Source organism: Pipistrellus hanaki (assembly GCF_964339955.1).
Source record: "Pipistrellus hanaki genome assembly, chromosome: 1".
Lineage (NCBI taxonomy): Eukaryota > Metazoa > Chordata > Mammalia > Chiroptera > Vespertilionidae > Pipistrellus > Pipistrellus hanaki.
In genome coordinates, this window is record NC_140503.1 from 124,184,509 (window position 1) to 124,205,681 (window position 21,173).

Sequence of the window (21,173 nt, forward strand, 5' to 3'; positions counted from 1 at the left end):
CGCAACTGTATATTCAAGGGACAGTGCAAGAGAAATGATGTTGTCAGTATTTTGTGAATTCCTGATTGCTTACTTGTTACCCTTCATACTGCAGATTAAGAGCAACATTACATAATGAACACGAATACAAAGATAACAGTAAGTGAAAAAAATACTTACAGCAATATAACTTTGGAGATTAAAATGAAACTCTTACCAATGTTTACGGTATGTAAAAAAGAGGAATACAAATGAATGTTTGTACTTAAAATCTGTACCAAAAATTGAAGATAATTAAGTAGTAAGTCAGAGCATATGTTACTCAAGGGCTAATCCTGTTTCTCCATAAACCATATCTCAATATGTATTTACAAGTGGTAAAGGTTATAAATTTTACATAACTAATTAAGCATAAGAAACAGAAATTGGCAAAAGTTTGTTTTCTAATATTTCTAAGTAAAATAGGGCATGGATTAGCACTTTTCCCCCCCCAAAGGTCAATGCTTGGCTTGAAAGGAAAAACTTATAAAACCCCTGAGTTAAAATGATATGGCTCAGGAGTATACTTATAATACTTATGTATATTCCCTGTCCCAAGCAAGAAATGCCATTTTAAATGAAAATCAAAGATGGCTATCTTTTAAATGTAAACAACCAGACAAATGTGTGTTTGGAAAAGACAAACATAGCTATGAATTTTACAAAGTGCCCAATATATAGATTTCCCTCCAAAATGACTTTAAAATATTACCTAATAATGCATTTTCTTTTTGACTGAGTTGGGCTGCTTCTTCGAGATCTGCAATGACTTGAAGCAGCCTCTCGTTTTCCACTTTGGACTCCAAACATTCCTTTTCAGGGCCGGCCTCTAACGCCAAAGCTTCCTGAAAGATGGGCAAGTCCACATTTCTAAGCAGGGAGCCAAGAATTTAAATATGCAACACAAGACAAGACAGATACAGAAGGGCCATCATATAATTTTCTGAATTCTATTACACACTTACAATATGAATAGCAGAAAAGGAAGGGGATTAAATAGAGCTTGCTGGAAGAAAGGCTGCAGTACATTCTGTACAAAGACCAGGGCACATGGGGACATTTTATTGACAGGAATAATGCATATCATACTGTTTGTGTGCCCTCATCATTCAGGTCAATTCATTACGGAGGCTATGTCCGGGGAGGCAGCTGGGGCCCCTCACCCACATTTCCCCCTGTGTGTGTCTGAAGTGCTGTCTGCCTGTAACTAGGCAGGCTGGGGGGACCGTGGACGGGCAGCGGCAGGGGGTGGCAACGTGCACCGAGGAGGAGGGGGCTCGTTGCCTTTGTGGCGTTTCCCAGTGTCAGTGCCGCCAGTGTCATGAGGAGCACATCACATGTCAAAGTGGTGACGTTTTCAGGCTGGGAGCCGCATGGCGTCCATCAGGCTCTCGGATATCCACACAGTTGGTTCTCTGCTTGGTGGAGGAGCCACCCAGAGGCAATTCATATTCTGAACATTAACGTGGCTTTGCATGCCTGTCACACTGGGGCTGTGCAGGCGGTTAATGCTATTGTAGACCTCGGTTTAAATCTCTATGCAAACAGTGATTACCTTGTAAGAAGGTTTCAGGATAATGTACAACAAAAGACTTTAAAGTTATAGTTTTAGTAAAGCAAACTCATTTACATTTTTATTATGTGAGCCTTTTGTTTAAATCTTGCCACATCCATTGTGGGAGAGTCTTTTTCTTACGCAATAGAAGCTTATTGGGACAGCGACTCTTCTTTTCTTCTTCTTGTCTGTTTCAAAGCTACTGGAAACATCTGAACATACTCTCTTAGGGCTGTCTATATTTTACTGCCACACGTTATTTTAAAAATTAAGATGGGATGGATTGGGGAAGTTGGTGCAGAACTTTATGCTTCACGGTGGTAAAACATTAAACTGATTGTGCCATCTCAAAATATGAAAGAGTATGCTTAAAGGTCATTATATCAGACTAAAAGAGACAGAAGTTCCTAGATGCCTTGCTTCAAAATTGATAGACACTAGAAAGACTTTTGAACTTTAAAGTAATCTTTAGATGAACTCTAACCTATCTTTCCATAGCAATGTCATGGTTGCAGATACACAAGAATAAAGTTTCCCTCAAAACCAAAATCATCCCTTCCAATGTGCTGCTTTCCTTTTGGAATTGTATTTTGACTTGGCTTTAGAGATATCTGGGAGTAAATTATTAAAATAGTTTCAAAAAATATTTTTCTCTGTGATCATAATGGCCTAAAAGAAGAATAAGTGGATATAATGTTTTGCATAACAATAATTTCTTAAAAATCAAGCGACTTAGTAAAGTAGTAAGGTCAGAGTTAATATTTAAAATAATGTTGTTTTTCCCTAAGCACACTTACAAATTTTCATGAGTTTGATTCACCATTTCATTTAAATTATTTGAGCTCAATTAATTCTTAATTAACACATCTAATACTATGTTTTCTTATTAGTGAAGAAATCGAGTTATTAATGTCTTGTCCCACAGGGTTAAATTTGAAATGATTACAGAATGTATTTATAGGCTAAAAAGGCATTTATTTACTTATTTATTATTTATTTATTTGACTAAAAAGGTATTTAAATAACAAACAATATTTGCCTTGCTAGGTTTACACATACAGTGACAAAATATGAACATCCACAGTGGATTACGAGTGCCGTTACCTTTAAATAAACAAGAACTATTTGAATTAATCAGGTGACATCTAAAATTTGTAACTAGTAGCAGCTAATAACTAAATTCATTTTCTAAAAAATCTTGTTTAAAAGTAGGAAACACATTTAACTCAGACTTGTTTTCTCCACATAGCCATCCACAGCTCCTGTTCTTATGATTCACCTTTCGCTCTGTCCCCACCATCTGTTAGCTGTAGGAACTGCAAGTAATTAACTATTCAGACTCTCACAGCAATGAGGACACTCATTAGCAAAATGAACAAAGGGATAGTTCTGGGCTGCACCGGTCATCTGTTACACTGAGTGGCAGGTTTTGTGATGGTGCTCCTTCTACCATCTGCCCACACCACTAGTTTTGGTTTCTTAAACCATGAGACTTATTTAAAATATACTCCATTAATAAACCAGGGTTAGGAAGATCATTAAAAGGTGGTTAATTAGATGTTGCTAATTTAAAGCCATGTGGTAATAGATGAGAAATTGTGTGTGACTCATGACCATCCTGTAATTTTAAGTTTATACAGTACCTTGCCAATTTAAAATGTCCCTATCATGTGAAAAGTAGGACTTCTGGTGGTGGCTTATGCACTATTTTGCTTGTAAACAGTCGCAAGATGTGCAGATTCACTGTTCCCAGTTTTTTAATTCCAAACTATTTTTTGAAAGAATAGTTTCTGAAAACTGGTATACTCTAGTGCCTTGCTACTCAAAGTGTAGTCCATGGACCAGGAGCCGAAACATTATATGAGAGCTTATTGGAAATGCAGAATCTCAGGCCCCAGCCCAGCCCGACTATTGGAAGCTGTATGCTAACAATTGCTGCAGGCGATCCATATGCACAATGAAGTCTGTGAAGCACTGTTTAGAGCACCGCCTGTACCTTCTCAGCAATCTCCCTTTTGCCATGTTGGTGCCTCCATTCTGCAGGATCCATGTACACTACTTGGACATCTCAATTTGTGCTGGGGGTGGAGTACATTCTGATGCACGCCCAGGCTGCATGACAGCCACAGAGCAAAGCAGGTGCTTTCCCGGTGAGTGACAGCCAGAAAGTGGCATGCTGGGGCAGCGAGGCCCTGCTGGGCTGCCACTCTTAAGTGACAGCTCTGTTTTAGAACTGTCAGCAACAAGCAGTTATCTTCAGCTACAAGAGTCAGGGTGGTGGTGGTGGTGCATGAGTGGTGGTTGCACAGCTCATATGTGTTGGGATAAGAAAAAAAAAAGGAAACTCAATTGCAATTAAAACACATATGTGGCTGGGCAGGGATGGCTCAGAGGTTGAGCATCGACCTATGAACTAGGAAGTCAGGGTTAAATTCCCGGTCAGTCCATATGCCCTGGTTGCGGGTTCCATCCCTAGTGGGGGGTGTGCAGGTGCAGCCGATCAATCATTCTCTCTCATCATTGATGTTTCTATCTCTCTACCTCTCTCTTCCTCTCTGAAATCAATAAAAAATATTTTTGTTATTGATTAAGGTATTACATATGTGTCCATATCCTCCCATTGCCCCCCCCCCTTTCCTAATCCTGCTCTCACCCTCACCCTCACCCCCTGTTGTCTGCGTCCACTGGTTAGGCTTATATGCATGCATATAATTCCTTTGGTTGACCTCTCCTCCTTACCCCCACCCTCCCCTACCTTCCCTCTGAGGTTTGAGCATCTGATCGATGCTTTTCTGTCTCTGGATCTGTTTTTGTTAATCAGTTTATGTTGTTCATTATAATCCACAAATGAATGAGATCGTGTGGTATTTATCTTTCTCTGATTGGCTTATTTCCCTTAGCATAATGCTCTCTAGCTCCATCCATGCTGTTGCAAACAGTAGGAGTTCATTCTTTTTTTTACAGCAGCATAGTATTCCATTGTGTTAACGTACCACAGTTTTTAATAAAAATATATTTTTAAAAACATATGTGCGGATGCACACATATCCATGCACCTGCACAAATACTCTGACAAACTGGCCTGCTGTAGTTTTCAAGGGGATTTATCAATGTACAGCTTGGCAACTTGGTAACACCAAGGACATGCAGTTGTCACAATGGTTTCCTACAGAACTAAACCTGAAAAGAAGCTCAGTCCTTGAATGAAGTTGTTCTCAGGAAAATTCGACATTAAGGACGTGTGACCTGGAGAAAAGAGGCTTCTGTAACTTGAAGAGCTTCCTTTTCTAATTTTCATTATATATATATATATATATATATATATATATATATATATATATATATATATATATGTATGTGTGTGTGTGTGTGTGTGTGTGTGTGTGTAAAACTGTTTATTAAAATTTCATTTTTCACTCTTCTAAGGTCCTAATACTACATTTTTGGATAGATGTCTCTCAAAAACATCCCTGGAGAGAGATTAGGACTACATATTAACTGTAAAGCAAGCTATCTATGTGATTTGACTATCAGTAAGAATTAATTAGAATGTTTTCCCACTGTTTATTCAATTTCTTTGTTTCAAGGTTCCCCCCCCCCCCCCCTCAAGATATTTCCATTGCCACTTTGGAACTTTCTAATTGTTTCTCTAAATTCTTTTTTCCAAATCTATTTTCAGATCCTTGGCAACTCAAACTTTTTTATACCACTAGAGGGAGCAGGTGTATAAGATGAAATTTTAAATAAAAAGATGTATCATCCAGAATCTAAGTGGTGTGGAGTTTTAGGAAATGTAGTTTTTAGAGGATTATTTGAAAAGTATTTTTCCAGAGAGTTATGTTCTACAGTATGTGATGTTTTTAATGGCATTTATTCTGTGTTCTTGAAATGCACACTAGTCCTGGTGAAGCTGGGAGAAACGTATGGACCCCGTTAATCAGATTTATCTCATCTTCCTCAAATCTTAGGCTGTTTACCTGAAAATGGATGTGGCCTCCTTGAGGGAAAACTGCAGAAGATTAGCCAGGTCCCGGGGATGCCAACCTGAGCCAAAGAACACCCTGCTTACAGGGCAGCAGGGTGGAAACTCCCACCTCCTGTTCTCACAAAGCCACCTCCATCCTTATCCAGGACATCCACACAGACCAGGTAACCAGCTGACAACCCTTAGAGATGCAAACACTCCCAGTTAGACCTCATGTTTTAGTGGAATGAGTTCAATTAGCAAGTTGGGACCTTATCAACAGTCCAGAAGCCTGTTCAGTGCATTTCAAGAAAGGTCAAACAGAAGGACATTCAAACTTAGAGCTTCCTAATAATGATAACCAGAATTCATGGGCTTATCTTTGTTCAAAGAACTCAAAGCAATTCATATCCAGTACAACAGGATATTAATTATTACAACCTTCTCATAACTGTCTCTTAGCCAGGCAGGTATCACTTTCCAGTTCATAAGTGGAAAATAAATGAATCAAAATGGCCTTGCTAATTGATGCTGCATTTCTTTGGCCAAGGCAAAACTAAAAGCCAAAACCCAAACATTTTTTTTAGCCTTTAATATTGAATAATTTTACCTAAAAAATAGGGGTAATATAGACCCATTAAAAGGTTCAGAAAAGTAAATGCAAAAACTGGATCTTCCTTCACCTGCAAGGCCATCAGAACATGTAAAAAGACTTAATATTCAATTTTATTTGATCTGTGTTAATTAACAACACTACATTACTTAGAAGACGCTCATTTTTATTTTCGTTTTTAGAGCATTAACTCTAATAGATTAAATAAAGAAAACATTTCTTCATCAACCTGAGCCAGTTAGTAAGGAAAGTCCTTTAGAAGGATGCATGTTCAATTCCTTGTCTCTTCTAACTTCAAAGTTTTAAGTGTGGAATTTAAGATTATACCTAAAGGGACCACCAGCTCATAAGTGTTTCTCCCTAGTTATTTTATTTGTAACTTCTCATATTTTTATCATTGTGTTAATATTTACATGTATATATACATGTGACATATTAATTATAATAATATACATTATAATAAAAATATACATTATCCTATATAATAAAAGGCTAATATGCAAATTGTCCTCTTGACTGGGAGTTCGACCAGGGGGCAGGGCCAACTTGCCAACTGCCTGTGGCTCCTCCCACCAGCTGGCCCTGCCCTCGATTGGTCCCCCCACCCTGATCGGGGGTGGGGCTGGCCAGCCAACCTCCTGCAACTCCTCCTTCGGGCCAGCCTTGTCTGATCGACCCAGATTGGGGCTGGATGGCCAGACCCCACCTGTGCACAAATTCTTGCACCAGGCCTCTAGTAATAATATAATCACACTAGTATGTGTTTATACTAGAGGCCCAGTGCATGAAATTTGTGCATGGGTAGGGTCCATAGGCCTGGCAGATCAGGGCTGTTTGGGTCTTTTCAGGTGCCGGCTGGGGCCTTCCTTCATTCCGTGCGGCATGCTGGTGGTCAGCAGATGTCAAAGTGAGGGATCGGTCTCCCAGTCGAACTCCCGAAGGGACAATTTGTATAGGCTTTTATATAGAGAGATATATGTATATATAAAACAACCTTTTATCCTTACTGTAGAGCACAGAGCTCCAATTCCTTCTGTAGGCTGAGTATTCAGCTGGACCTCAGGCTCATATGCCATCCTTACCATTTACTAGCTGTATGTCTAGTGGGAAGTTACTTAACCACCTGCCTCTGCTTCATTTGTAAACTGATCTGTGAGATAAGAAGAGGTACCAGTTTACCCCACTCCGTGTTCCTGCCTCCCTTGTCAAATATTAATTGACCATAGAAGCATGGGTTTATTTCTCTGTTCTATATTCTGTTCCATTGATCTATATGTCTGTTGTTATGCCAGTACCATGTTGTTTTGAGTACTATGGCTTTGTAGTATAGTTTGATTATCAGGTAGTGTGATACCTCCAACTTTGTTTTTCTTTCTCAAGACTACTGAGGCAATTTGGGGGTTTTTGCTGTTCTGTATAAATTTTTGAAATATTTGTTCTAGATCTGTGAGCTGTGCCATTGGTATTTTAATAGCAATTGTGTTAAATTTGTAGATTTTGTTGGATAGTATGGAAATTTTAATGGTGTTAATTTTTCCTATCCATGAATATGGTATATGCTTCAACTTATTTGTATCTTCCTCAATTTCTTTCTTCAGTATCTTATAATTTTCCAAGTACAGATCTTTTACCTCCTTGGCTAAATTTATTTGGAGGTACCATTTTTGTTGTTGTTGTTGCAATAGTAAATGAGATTGTTTTCTTAATTTCTCTCTGTAATAGTTTATTATTGATGTATAAAAATGCCACTGATTTTTTAAAATTCTTTATTGTTGAAAATATTACACATATCTCCTTTTCTGCTATTGATCTCTCCCAGCTCACTCCTCCCAATTTCTGAATATTAACTTTATATCTTACTACTTTGCCAAATTCATTTATTAGGTTTAGTAATTTTTGGTGGAATCTCAGTCTCTTCAATAAATGGTATTGGAAAAATCGGACAAATAAATGCAAAAAAAAAAAAATGAAACTAGACCACCAACTTATAACATACACAAGAATAAACTCAAATTGGACTAAAGAGTGAAATGTAAGTCAGAAAACTGTAAAAATCATAGAAGAAGCCAGAGGCAGTAAAATCTCAGAAATTTCTAGTAGCAATATTTTTGCAGATATATTTCCTTAGGCAAGAAAAACAAAAGAAAAAATAAACAACAGGACTATATCAAACTAAAAGCTTTTGTATAGCAGAAGAAACAATCAACAAAATGAAAAGGGATGCCACTAAATGGGAGACCATATTTACTAATGGCACATCAATAAGGCGGTTAATTTCCAAAATGTATAATAAACTATACTACTCAACACCAAGCGGACAAACAACCCAATTAAAAAATGAGCAAGGGACCTGAATAGACACTTCTCTAAAGAGGACATACAGATGGCCAAAAGACATATGAAAAAAAGTGCTCAACATCACTAATCATCAGAGAGAAGCAAATTGAAACCACAATACAGTAAGACATCTCCTCACACCTGTCAGAATGCCTATCAATAAATCAACAAACAAGTGCTGCAATGATGTGAAGAAAAGGGAACCCTTGTACATTATTAGTGGGAATGCAGACTGGTGCAGCCACCGAGGAAAACAGTATGGTGTTTGCTCAAAAATCTAAAAATGGAATTGCCTTTTGATCCAGTGATCCCACTTCTGAAAAATACCCAAAGTAACCCAAAATATTAATTTTAAAGAATATATGTCCCCCTATGTTCTTAGCAGCATTATTTAGTATAACTAGAGGCCTGGTGCATGAATTTGTGCATGGGTGGGGTCCAGCCAGCCCACCCCTATCAGTCAAGGGGACAATTTGCATATTAGCCTTTTATTATCAATATATAGGATAGCCAAGATATGGCAACAGCCCAAGTGCCTATCAATAGATGAGTGGATAAGAAAACTGTGGTACATTTACTCAATAAAATACTACTTAGCTGTAAAAAAATAAAATCTTACCTTTTGTGACAGCATGGATGCACCTGGAGATTATTATGCTAAGTGAAATAAGCCAGTCAGAGAAAGACATAATAAACAAAATAAAATAACGAACAGAATAGAAACAGAAGCAAGGACACATGGAACAGAGTGACAGCTGTCAGAGGGGAAGGGGTTTGGGGAACTGGATGAAAGGAGAAGGGATTAAGCAAAATATAACACATAGACACAGACAATAGTGTGGTGATAGCCAGTGGGGAAGAAGGCTGGGGCAGGTGGAGGTGCACAAAGGGGGATGGGAATTGGGACAGAAAAAGAGTTTGCTTGGGGCCATGGGCACATGATTCCCTGTGCACATGATGCTTTGTTGAGTTGTACACTTGAAGCCTTGTATGATTTTGTGAACCAATTCATCCCAACAAATTCAATTGGGGGGGGGGGAGGGGGAAGAGGTACCATGAATGAGGCATCTAGCATCTGCTAGTTGATAATCAAGAGATTGTTATTCCAAAAATAAATAAATAAATAGATAGATAGATAGATAGATAGATAGATAGATAGATAGATAGTGATTCTTCCAGCCTCCCTGCAAGCCTCTCCTACCCATCTGATCAGCTTCTTGCTCTTAGACGTAAGAATAAAACCTCTCTATGGCCTGGACTGTGGTTGAGCCAGGATAACCCAGTGGCTCAGAGCTGACTTGAGAAGAAAATGAATTCATCTTCAGGGTCCACACTTTTCCACAGCCCTTAAATTTCTTCTCCTTGATAGGAGAATAGTCTGTCTTTTTTTGCTCGCTCTCTCTTTCCTGTTTGTTCCCATCAGTCTTTTGAGCAGTAAAGCAGCTCTTGGTTCCCACTTGGACAGAAAGAACTGGGGGGAAACCCTCGGAGAAGTTTGTTCTTGACCTTTCTCCCTAAGGTCATCCCATTCCTAGCTGGCTTCCTGGAAGCCTCTGACTTGGAAGATAGTTTTGTCTTTCAAACTCTCTGGTCTGTAAAAAAAAAGGTTGGGAATCTTCAGAATTAAAACAAAAGCCTATTTAATGGCTCCTCTAGAGTGGAAACTTTTTTTTTTTTTTTTCCAGTGGGAGACAATCTATTTTATTACCATTATTTTAAAAATCGAGAACAATCTTATTGCTCTTATTTATAACTATTATGGGTTTTCTAGAATGTGTCATTGAGCAGAAAAGGGTTGGACTGGCTTATGATGTGGAGAGATGCCCAAGATACATTACCTGTCTTTCCTTGATTCTTAAGCCTAGCTTTTAGAAAGTTATAACTTTACTTACATATATTTAAATTAATTATTTTTTGCTTTGAAACTTACTTCATAATCTTGCAATTGTTTTTTTAATTTCTTAATCACTTCTTCCTGGTCCTTCAGTTTTAGTACCAAAATATTTACTTTGTCAGTAGTTAAGTCATGCATAGAAGGATGATACTCTTCTTCTGCCTCAAAGAATTGCTGCAGGGAGAAAGGGGAATAAGCAGAAATTAAAAATCAGACATCTACCACCAGAAACTATTTTATGTTTTATTTAAGTTACTGCCTTGTAAGTTATTTTATTTTGTAATGTGTACACAATTTTTAGTAACAATATTTATATTGATTGATATGCTGAAGTATCGTGGCCTATAGCAGCGTATTATTCTGGTCAGGGCACATAACCAGGTTGTGGGTTCAATCCCCAGTCAGGTATGTATGGAAGGCAAGTAATTGATTTTTATCTCACACATATCTCTCTCTCTTCCTCCCTTCCTCCCTCTCTCTCTTCTTCCCTTCCTCCTTCCTTCCCTCTCCCTGAAAACAATAAGAACATGTCATTGGGTGAAGATTGAAACAAATAAATAAATAAATAGCTCTATATTATGAATACAAGTAGACTGAGAAGAAGAATATTTTGAGGTGGAATTAAGAGTCCTGCCAGGAACAAAACACTGACATAGTCTATACAGCCACTAATAAAAAAAAAAATCAGTATATAAATATGCAGTAGACATTAAAAAAAAGTAAAAACAATAACCTATATGGTAATAACAGCTATTTTAATTAGGCGATTTTTTGTTTTTTATAATCTCCACCTGAGGATATTTTTTCCATTGCTTTTCAGAGAGAGTAGAAGAGAGGGGAGGAGGGAGAGACAGAAACATGGATGTGAGAGACACACACATCAACTGGCCACCTCCCACACTCACCCCAACTCTGGGTGAGGAGCTAATCTGCATCCCAAAAATTAAACCTGCAACCCTTCTGTGTGTGGGCTGACGCTCTAATTACTGAGAAACACTGTCCGGGACTAAATTGGTGACTTTTAAAGAACAGCATTGATTTTGTAATCTATTCTTCCCATCTATTCGTAGCTAAGCCTACAAATAAAATACTCTGCAGAGGCCACAACACATTACCCCGCTATGCCCTGGGTGTTACAAAGGCATCTCAAATTCCACAGTTCTCCATCTTCACAGTCTCCCATTCTGTCTCCCCCCACTAACAGCAGCACAAGCCTGAAACTTGTTTTCTGTCATTTTAAGCCCTTCTGCTCCCTCAGATTTACCAAAATAGATTTACCAAATCTATTCAGTCCACTCCTAAATGTCTCCCAAGCCTGCCCTCTCCTTCTCTGTCCCACTCCCTTGCTTGCCTGGGCTATTGTAATAGCCTGTTAACGTGCCTCCCTCCCTCCCCGTTTGTGCTCTCCAACCAATCTCCACACTGTGACCAAAATGATATTTCTAAAATGCAATTCCCCATCTCCAACAGGCTAAAATCCAACTCCCATTGCACGATCTACTGCCAGCTTACCAGGTCACTAACTCATGTGAGTCTTCTCTTCCCTCTCTCCCATCCAAACTGGGCGTTTTACCAGTACCGATACTCAGCATGCAAGTTCTCAGGCATACCATGCTGCCAGGTCTCCAGGCCCTTGCTCTTGGAGGTCTTAACCCACTCAACAATTTCTACTTGTCAATCAAACAGAAATGCATTAGAGTAGGCTAGCCTGAGTCTGCAGACCAGCTCTGCAGTCACTTAGCAGCTTTGTGACCCTGAACAAGTTTCCCAGACTCTCTTTATCTCGGTGTTATCATTTGTAATATTAATAGGACCTGAATCATTAAGAATTTTAAAAGGTAATGAACAGTGTCTATAACACACTCAGCTCCCAATAAGTTTTATAGCTTAGCATTTTGTTATTGTTTATCATTCCAACCCAGATGTTACCTGCTCTGGGAAACCTTAACACCTCTCTCCTGCCCATCTGCCTTCCACCGCGGTGTTCCGACAGGCTGGCCGAGTCATCTTCAAAACGCAGCACACACCACCCCGGGGAGCGCATTTAAAATCCCACCAGGAGCTACTGCTCAGCTCAGCCAGCCTGCCTTTCGGCTGTGCCCAGCCTCTGTGGACTTCAGGACAGAGAGGGTCACAGTACTTCAGAACAAAGAGTTTTACTTCTGACATTTCATAAAGTAACCGTAAGGCCCAGACACATTGGCTTCATTTCGCTTCCTCGCCAGGAATGTTTCTGATGTCGTACTGGTGTTTATACAACCATCTGGACTCAAGACAAGATGATTGGAAAACAGTTCTATTTTCCTTCCCACCTCTTCAAATCAGGTCGCCAGTCTCCTGTCCCCTAACTCTCCAAAAAATTCTCAGGAATGCTCTGGCTTTTTTTCTTTTTTAACTTTTAGACAACAACAACAAATAAAGGAAATGAAGATGGGAAGAAAGCACAAGCAGAAACAAAAACAAACAAACAAAAAATCCCTATCCAGCTTACTCCTACCCATAAAAGCTCCTGGCTTTCCCCAGCTCTGGCCTCCCTTACGATTAGTTGGCAGCCTCTGGGAGGAGATAAAGGGTTGAGCCTGGTTTTTCTAGTATCCAGAGATTTGGTTAAATCTAAATGTGGCTGTGAAGGTTTTTTTTTTTTTTTTTTTTAATATGACATAAACATTTAAATGAGTAGACTGACTAAAGCAGATTACCTTCCATAATGGGGTGGGGGTGGGGGGCCTCAATCAATTGGTTTAAAGCCTTCAGAGAGAGACTGCGATCCCCAGAGGAAGAGGGGTTGCTGTCAGCAGACTTGAGCGGTAGCCATCAACTCTTTCATTAGTCTTTAGCCTGCTGGCCTACCTTACAGATTTCAGATTTGTCAGCCCCTAGAATCACATGAGCCAATTTACTAAAATTTCCCTCTCTCTCTCTTTCTCTGTCTCTCTATCTCTCCTGTCCTTTTGGTTCTGTTTCTTTGGAGAATCCTAACTAACAATACCTATATCTAAGTATCCTAAATTCACACCTATACTTTCAATTCCAAGCCAAGACCACAGTGTTTACTTACTTACTAGAAGCCCTGTGCACGAATTCTTGTACTTGGGGGCAGGAGGGTTGGTCTCTCAGCCCAGCCTGCGCCCTCTTGCTGTCCAGGAGGCCTAGCGGGGAGCAGGCCTAAGCTAGCAATCAGACATCGTTAGCGCTGCCTCGGAGGTGGGAGAGGCTCCCGCCACCACCTCTGCACTCACCAGTCGTAAGCCCAGCTCAGGGCTTCTGGCTGAGTGAGCCTCGCCATGTGGGAGTGCACAGACCACCAGAGGCTATCTCCTGTGTTGAGCGTCTGCCCTCTGATGGACAGTGTGTATCACAGCAACCAGTTGTTCTGCCATTTGATTTGCATATTAGACTTTTATTATATAGGATGGAACTACCTGACAGTCAATGTGCCCCCCTGAGGGGTCCCTGATTGTGAGAGGGATTAGGCCAGGCCAAAGGACCCCTCTGGTGCACAATCAGGGCTGGGGAGGGACACAGGAGGTTGGCCAGCTGAGAAGGGACCATGGGAAGGCTCCAGCCCTGTCTCACTCAGTTCCAGGAGCAATCTAACCTGCCAGTTGGAGCATCTGCCCTTGGTGGTCAGTGCACATCATAATGAGCAGTTGATCTGCCTTAGCATATCATTAGCATATCATGCTTTGATTTGGTTGAATGAACAACCAGACACTTAGCATATTGGGCTTTTATTATATAGGATTTAAAAAATATATTTTTATTGATTTCAGGGAGAAGGGGGAGAAAGAGATAGGAACATCAATAATAAGAGAGAATAATTGATCGGCTGCCACCTGCACACTCCACACTGGGGATTACCAGGAATTGAACAGTGACCTCTTGGTTCATAGGTTAACACTCAACCACTGAGCCACATGGCTGGCCATAGTGTTTAGTATGGCCTATCTCCTTTCCATACTAACTGGTTCCTGTTATGATCAACGCCCTGATGTATTTATTTGTTGGCGTTCCCTTCATGTAACTGATCTCTTGACCACACTCTGCTACTGACAGCATGGCTAGAATACAGGAGAAGAGAAAGGAGGCATGAGCATATCTTTGGTCTTTTCATTCACAATAGCAAGAATATTTATTTTGGACTTCAATTCCTTTAGTCTTGCAAGAAGAATTAGTATTTATCTTTTAATTTTTGCCATTGGCATTTCAAAATGAGAAGGGGTTAATATCCCCATCTGCTGCATAACTGTCAACTTTTTTAAATTATAATAATTTTGTGCTGTCTTTTGATATTATGGGCAAAACCTCTTTAAAAAAATATTTATTGTTGAAAGTATTACAGATAAACCCCTTTCCTCCCCATTGTCTCCCTCCACTCAGTTCCCATCCCACCCCAGGCCTGCACCACCGTATTATCTGTGTCCATATGTAATGCATATCTGTATATATAAAAGCCTAATATGCTAAGTGTCCGACTGTTCAACTGTTCGAACTTTCGACAGGTAGTTGAGACCACCAGGGAGCAGATGGATTCATTCATTGGTGGGGTCCCTCAGCCTGGTCTGTGGGTATCTGCCTAAAACTTTTTTTAAAAAAATACCCTTTAACATTTCATGTAATACTGGTTTGGTGGTGGTGAACTTCTTTAACTTTTTTTTTTTTTTTAATCTGTGTAGCTCTTTATATAACCTTCAATTCTTAATGATAGCTTTGCTGGGTAGAGTAATCTTGGTTGTAGGTCCTTGCTACTCATCTCTTTAAATATTTCTTTCCAATCCCTTCTGGCCTTTAAAGTTTCTGTTGAGTAATGAGCTGACATTGGTATGGGTACTCCTTTATAGGTTACTAACTGCTTTTCTCTTGCTGCTTTTAAGTTTCTATCTTTGTCTTTAATTCTTGGTATTATAATTATGATGTGTCTTGGTGTAGCCTCTTTAGGTTCCTTGTATTTGGGACTCTCCGCACTTCCTGAACTTATAAGTCTATTTCTTTCATCAGGTAGGGGGAAAATTTTCTGTTATTATTTATTCAAAGAGGTTTTCAATATCTTGCTTTCTCTCTTCTCCTTCTGGCACCTCCATAATGTGAATGCTGGTACCCTCGAACTTGTCCCAAAGGCTCCTTACACTATTTTCATATTTTTGGAATATTGTTTCTTTTTGCTGTTAAAGATTGGGTATTTTTTGCTTCCTCATATTCTATATTGTTGATTTAATTCTTGGAATCCTCTACTGTACTGTTGAATCTCTGTAAAATATTATTTATTTCAGTTAGTTTATACTTAATTTCTGACTGGTCCTTTTTTATGTCTTTGAAATTCTAAGATCCTTTAAAGTCTCACAAAGTCCCTTGAAGCTCACTTTGAGTCCCTTGGAGCTCTTATTAAGTTCCTTAAGCATTCTTATAACCATTGTTTTGAACTCTGTATCCAGTAGCTTGCTTGCTTCCATTTCATTTATCTCTCTTTCTGGAGATTTCTTCTGTTCTTTCATTTGTGACATGTTTCTTTGTCTCTGCATTTTTGCTGCTTCCCTGTGTTTGTTCCCATATATTATGTAGAGCTGTTATGTCTCCTGGAATTAGTAGAGTGGCCTTATATAGTAGGGCCCAGGGGCTCAGCCTTCCCAGTCACCTGATCTGGGCACTCTAGGTGCACTCCTGTGTAGGCTATGTGCATCATCTTGTTATAGTTGAGCTTTGATTGCTGTTGGTTCCACTGGGAGGAGTTGACCTACAGGCCAATTGGCTGTGAGGACCAGCTGTGAATACATTGGAAGAGTGGCTGTGCAGGAGATACCCCTATAGAGTAGGACTTGCTTCAGTGGGGCTTTGGTGCTCACTGAATCTTCCCCTTGAGAGTGTCACTTGTGAATGTGCAAAGTTGTAATCTGGTATGTTCTGAAACTGTCTACCAGGTGCACTGGCTCTGGGGCCTCCTGAGAGAGATGCAAAGTCAGCCACTGCATGGGGTCACCTGTCAGGAGATGCCAAGTTATCTGCAGATGGCTGCTATATGTATTGGGCTTAGAAGTGCCCAGCAAGGCCAAGCTGTGAAGCAAGGTAGGCTGGATCTAGGGCTGGGTCTTGGGACTCTTATTAATAGGTTTATGGCATGCTGATGCCAGCTGCTGCTTGTTTAAGACATTTTAGAAAAGTCTGGAACCTGAGTCAGGAGAGGCCATTCATATGGAAAAGCAGCTGCAAGCAGCTTGGGAAGGACTGAAAGTTGGATGGGGTGAGGTCTCAGGGAATCACCAGGATGGAGGAATATGTATGAGGCACACTGATGTAAACTCAGGTATGGCTGTGGTCAGCTCTGGGACAGAGGAGGTTTCAGCACAGGAACAAGACACCTGCAAGCACCTGCATCTGGGAGAAAGCCGCCCCTGAGTTCCTGCCCCTATGTCAGACAATCCAGTTTTTCCTCATAAGTCCCTGATTCCCCTAATGCCTCCAGTGCTGACTGGAGTTCAGCGGGAGCTGGTCCTTTAAGAGGGACTGCCTGAGTCTCCAGCAGCCTCTGTGTCACTCAGCCATTATCCCTGCAGGTTTTTACAGCCCAGAGTTTCAGATATTTCTCTTCCCAGTTCTGGAACCCTGGGCTGGGGATCTGGAGTGGGACTGCGATTCCTTGTCTCCAGCTGAGATATCCCTCCTGATTGGAAAAAAAACAAAACAAACAAACAAACAAAAAAAACAACCCACAAACCACACTTATTTTGGACCATCTCATTCTACTAGGCAATATTCTTGGTATAATATCAGACAACATAGCTGGACATGAGGTGAGAAATCAACTAGGAAGTAAATTCTGTGTTGGATACAAAGTGACTTAGTTGTTAAATGTCAATACCATACTCTTAACCCCAAGCTGAGCCCTCTGGGGCACCAAGGATTACCAGAGAAGTGGTTGGTTTTGGGGGCTACATCATGAAGGTGCAAGCAGGCTTCCTTTCCCTCAGACACACACATAGTTGATCATAGGCTAAATGGTTAAATTCAGTGAATTAAGAGAAAAAGAAAAATCCAGGAATACTATTTTTCTTCCAGGTGGAGTGATATCTTCCACTCCATTATCTGATTATGATCTTGAAAGAAGGAAGTTGGTCACATACTGGCCATCCCCTTCTTTTCCCTTCTCTTTGGGATAAGCATTGCAGGAGTATGCGCCCTGCACTTGCAGGAGGAGATCTACCCAGCCACTGCTGCCTGTGATGGGAGTAAAGTCAGCCCCATTTTGGGGTTTGGCACTGAGTACCGGTAGCCTGTTTTATCAGTAAAACAGATGATCTTTATTTATTTTATTAGAGGCCTGGTGCATGAACTATGTGCCCAGGCGAGGAGGGATCCCCTCAGCCCAGCCTTCCCCCTCTCCAATCTGGGACCCCTCAGGAGATTTCCGACGGCTAGTTTTATTCTGATCCTGTGGATAGGGCCTAAACCAACATTTGGACATTCCTCTCACAATCTGGGACCACTGGCTCCTAACTGCTCACCTGCCTGCCTGCCTGTTTGCCCCTAACTGCACCCCCTGCTGGCCTGGTCACCCCCAGTTACCTCCCTGCTGGCCTACTTGCCCCAAATGCCAACCCTCCACCAGCCTGGCCGCCCCTTACTGCCCCCTCTGCCAGCCTGGTGGCCCCCAACTGCCTCCCCCACTGGTTTGGTCACCCCTAACTGCCCCCTCCCAACCCCCGCTGCCTGCCTGTTTGCCCCCAACTCCCCTCCCTGCGGGCCTGGTTGCCCCAAGCAGCCTGTTCAGTCGTCCATTCAATTGCTTAGGTTGTTTTATATATAGAGATTTTATTTTTCAACTGGCCCAGGACCTGGGTCGGAAAGCGGGGAGTTATTTATCAAGTGTCATCACCTCTCCAAATATTTATCTTTCAAGTTTGTAAACTGAGCATGTTGTGAAAGCTGCTTAGAAGTTTTTGATGTCTTCAAGATAAAATATTAATTCCTTAGCTTCATTTTCCTGTGTCACTTCTCACCACTTTCTCCAGCCCTCTCGTCTTCCAAACATACCCAACCATTTACAGTTGCCTGACTTGACCTTGCATTTTATGCCTCTATACTGTCAAATAAGACACTTTCTTATCTTCCTCCCATTTCCTTCAGCTCACCAAATATTCATCATCTGCCTTCCTCTCTCTCTAAGAAGTTAATCTACACTAATAAAAGAGAAAGATGCAAATTGACCATATGTTACACCCACCATCCAATCAGGAGTGAGTATGCAAATTAACCTGAAAAGAAGGCATCGGCTCTGCACCCCAGCCACTTGGAGCCTGTGGGAGTTGGAGAAGTGCAGAGCAGCACCTTAGGCTGGCTGTGGCCAGGGAGACCAAGAAGCTGCCTTCCCCATGATCCCAGGCTGCAGCCGCTGGAGAAGCTTCCCGCCCCACATCTGCCCACCCCAGGTCCTGGGGAAGACAGAAAAACCGGGCCTTAGCGCCTGAGGCTGGCTGCAGACCGAGGGATGAGGAAGCAGCCTGCCCATGATCCCAGGCCACAAGCCAGCCAGAGAAGTCACTCACACTGCATCCCAGGGAAGACAGAGAAGCTTCCCACCTGAAGTTCAGGTGCCAGCACCTACAGCTGGCTACAGCCCGGTATATGGAGAAGCAGCCCACTCCACAGTCCCAAGCACCAGTACCTGGGGCTGGCTGTGGCTAGGAGGTGGAGATGCCTCCCACCCCATGGCCTGGGAGCCAGCACTTGCAGCTGCAGCCCAGGTGAAGCCACCTGCCCACCATCCCTTGTGGCTGCAGTTGGCTTGGACACCTATGGCTGACCAGAGGGAGGAAATCCCGGGTCCCGGGTATGGAGCCGAGGCAAAGGTGGTTAGGGGCAATCAAGCCAGCAAGGGAGCAGTTAGGGTCAATCAGGCTGGCAGGCAGAACCAGATAGGCAATAGGCAGGAAGAAGAGTGATTAGGAGTCAGCAGTTCTGGATTGTGAGAGGAATGTCTGACTGCCGATTGTCCTCCGAGAGGTCCCATATTGGAGAGGGTGCCGGCCAGGCTGAGGGCCACCCTTCCCCCCCGCCCCATGCATGAATTTCATGCACTGGGCCTCTAGTAAATATATATATATATATATATATATATATATATATATATATATATATATATACATACATATACATATATACTTATATATATTTATATATATACATATTTATATATATTTATATATATATATATTTTAAGATGCCAAGGAAGGGATATTTTAAGTAGAAGTAACAAGATAAATTTTATCTGGAAGAATAAAAGAGCAAAGATATGCCAGGCTGGTGTGGCTCAGTGGCTGTGTTTTGACCTATGAACCAGGAGGTCACAATTTGATTCCTGGTCAGAGAACATGTTCAGGTTGTGGACTCAATATCCAGTAGTTGTTGTGCAGGAGGCAGTCAATCAATGATTCTCTCTCCTTTTCCCTTCCTATCTGAAATCAATCAATATATATATATATATATATATTTAAAGCAAAGATATTTTTGAGAGACATAATGAAAAAAACTTATTAGATACTAAAATGTAATAATTCTATAGAAAAACATAATTTTGAAAATATTAAATACAAAAATGCAATGGAGGGTCAAAACACTGCATAGATAATGTTAACATAGAGCAACAAAATAGCACACATAGCCTGGAGATAGACCTTATTGTTGATATATGATGAGGAGGCCATTAGACTGAGGTGGTTCTAGTACCTTAGCAGCCTAACCAAACCAAAGACAGCAAATGCCTTAAAGTTAAGAAATAAAAAACTAAGGGCAACCAGTCACAAACAGGCAACTAGGCTTTTCCAAATAAAGCAAATACTCACGTTCTTGACAAAGTTCCCTTGACTTGCTCCCACCTTTTCTCTATGCAGGTCCTTCCCATCGCTCCTATTTGTGGAGCACTCCTAGCCACTTCCCACTGGGCACTGCCACATTCAGATAGCTTTGTGCTTAGTAAACTCTTAAAAGTTTTAATATGCCCAACTCAACTTATCTTTAAACATGAGAAAAACATCATAAATCAACAAAAAACGAAAATATATTCACTAAATGATGTTGGAAAATTGGTTACTAATTTGAAAGCTAGCAACGTTCTCCCTGACTTTTACTCCTCCTTCTTTCCAAGAGATTTTTATAAATTCTTAAATCCCTTTATTAAATCCTTGTTTGAAATACTTAGAGTATTTCCTGTTTTCTTATTTGAATCTAAATTAATACATTTCTAGGCAAATATCTTCTTTTATCTGTAAGTGTAAATATTATAACACCACACAAGAAATTGCTTTTAAAATTAAATAAATATAATTAGCCAAGACTGGTTTGGCTCAATGGATAGAGCGTCGGCTTAGGGACTGAGGGGACCCAGGTTCGATTCCGGTCAAGGGCATGTACCTTGGTTGCGAGCATATCCCCAGTAGGGGGTGTGCAAGAGGCAGCTGATCGATGACTATCTCTCATCGATGTTTCTGGCTCTCTATCTCTCTCCCTTCCTCTCTGTACAAAATCAATAAAATATATTTTTTTAAAAATTAAATAAATATATTTAGACACTTGTTCCCTAGCTGAAAAAGTAAGCGTACCTGTATCCTTAACTGGACTCTAGGGGGCAGCAGAGATTTATTCACACAATCAAAAGTTACATCTTTTTTTAAAAAAACTTACATTTATTGTTGAAAGTATTACAGACGTCCCTCCTTTCCCCCCATTGGATAAGATAGTAATAAAAATGGATAAGATAGTAATAAAAATTTTCTAGCCTGCACCCCAAAGGTGCATCTTAACC

General features: G+C 40.8%; 1 protein-coding gene across 1 annotated transcript in view; it reads right to left on the bottom strand.

Moving 5' to 3' along the window:
* LOC311620869 (uncharacterized protein C10orf67, mitochondrial) overlaps positions 1-21,173 on the bottom strand; it is a gene marked incomplete at both ends in the record, with an annotated part of 148,116 nt that overhangs the window by 93,622 nt on the left and 33,321 nt on the right. The window contains 2 exons of the mRNA XM_084880559.1: positions 731-863; positions 10,418-10,555. Of these exons, the coding sequence (XP_084736685.1) occupies positions 731-863; positions 10,418-10,555 (271 nt within the window). The remainder of the gene's footprint in view (positions 1-730; positions 864-10,417; positions 10,556-21,173) is intronic.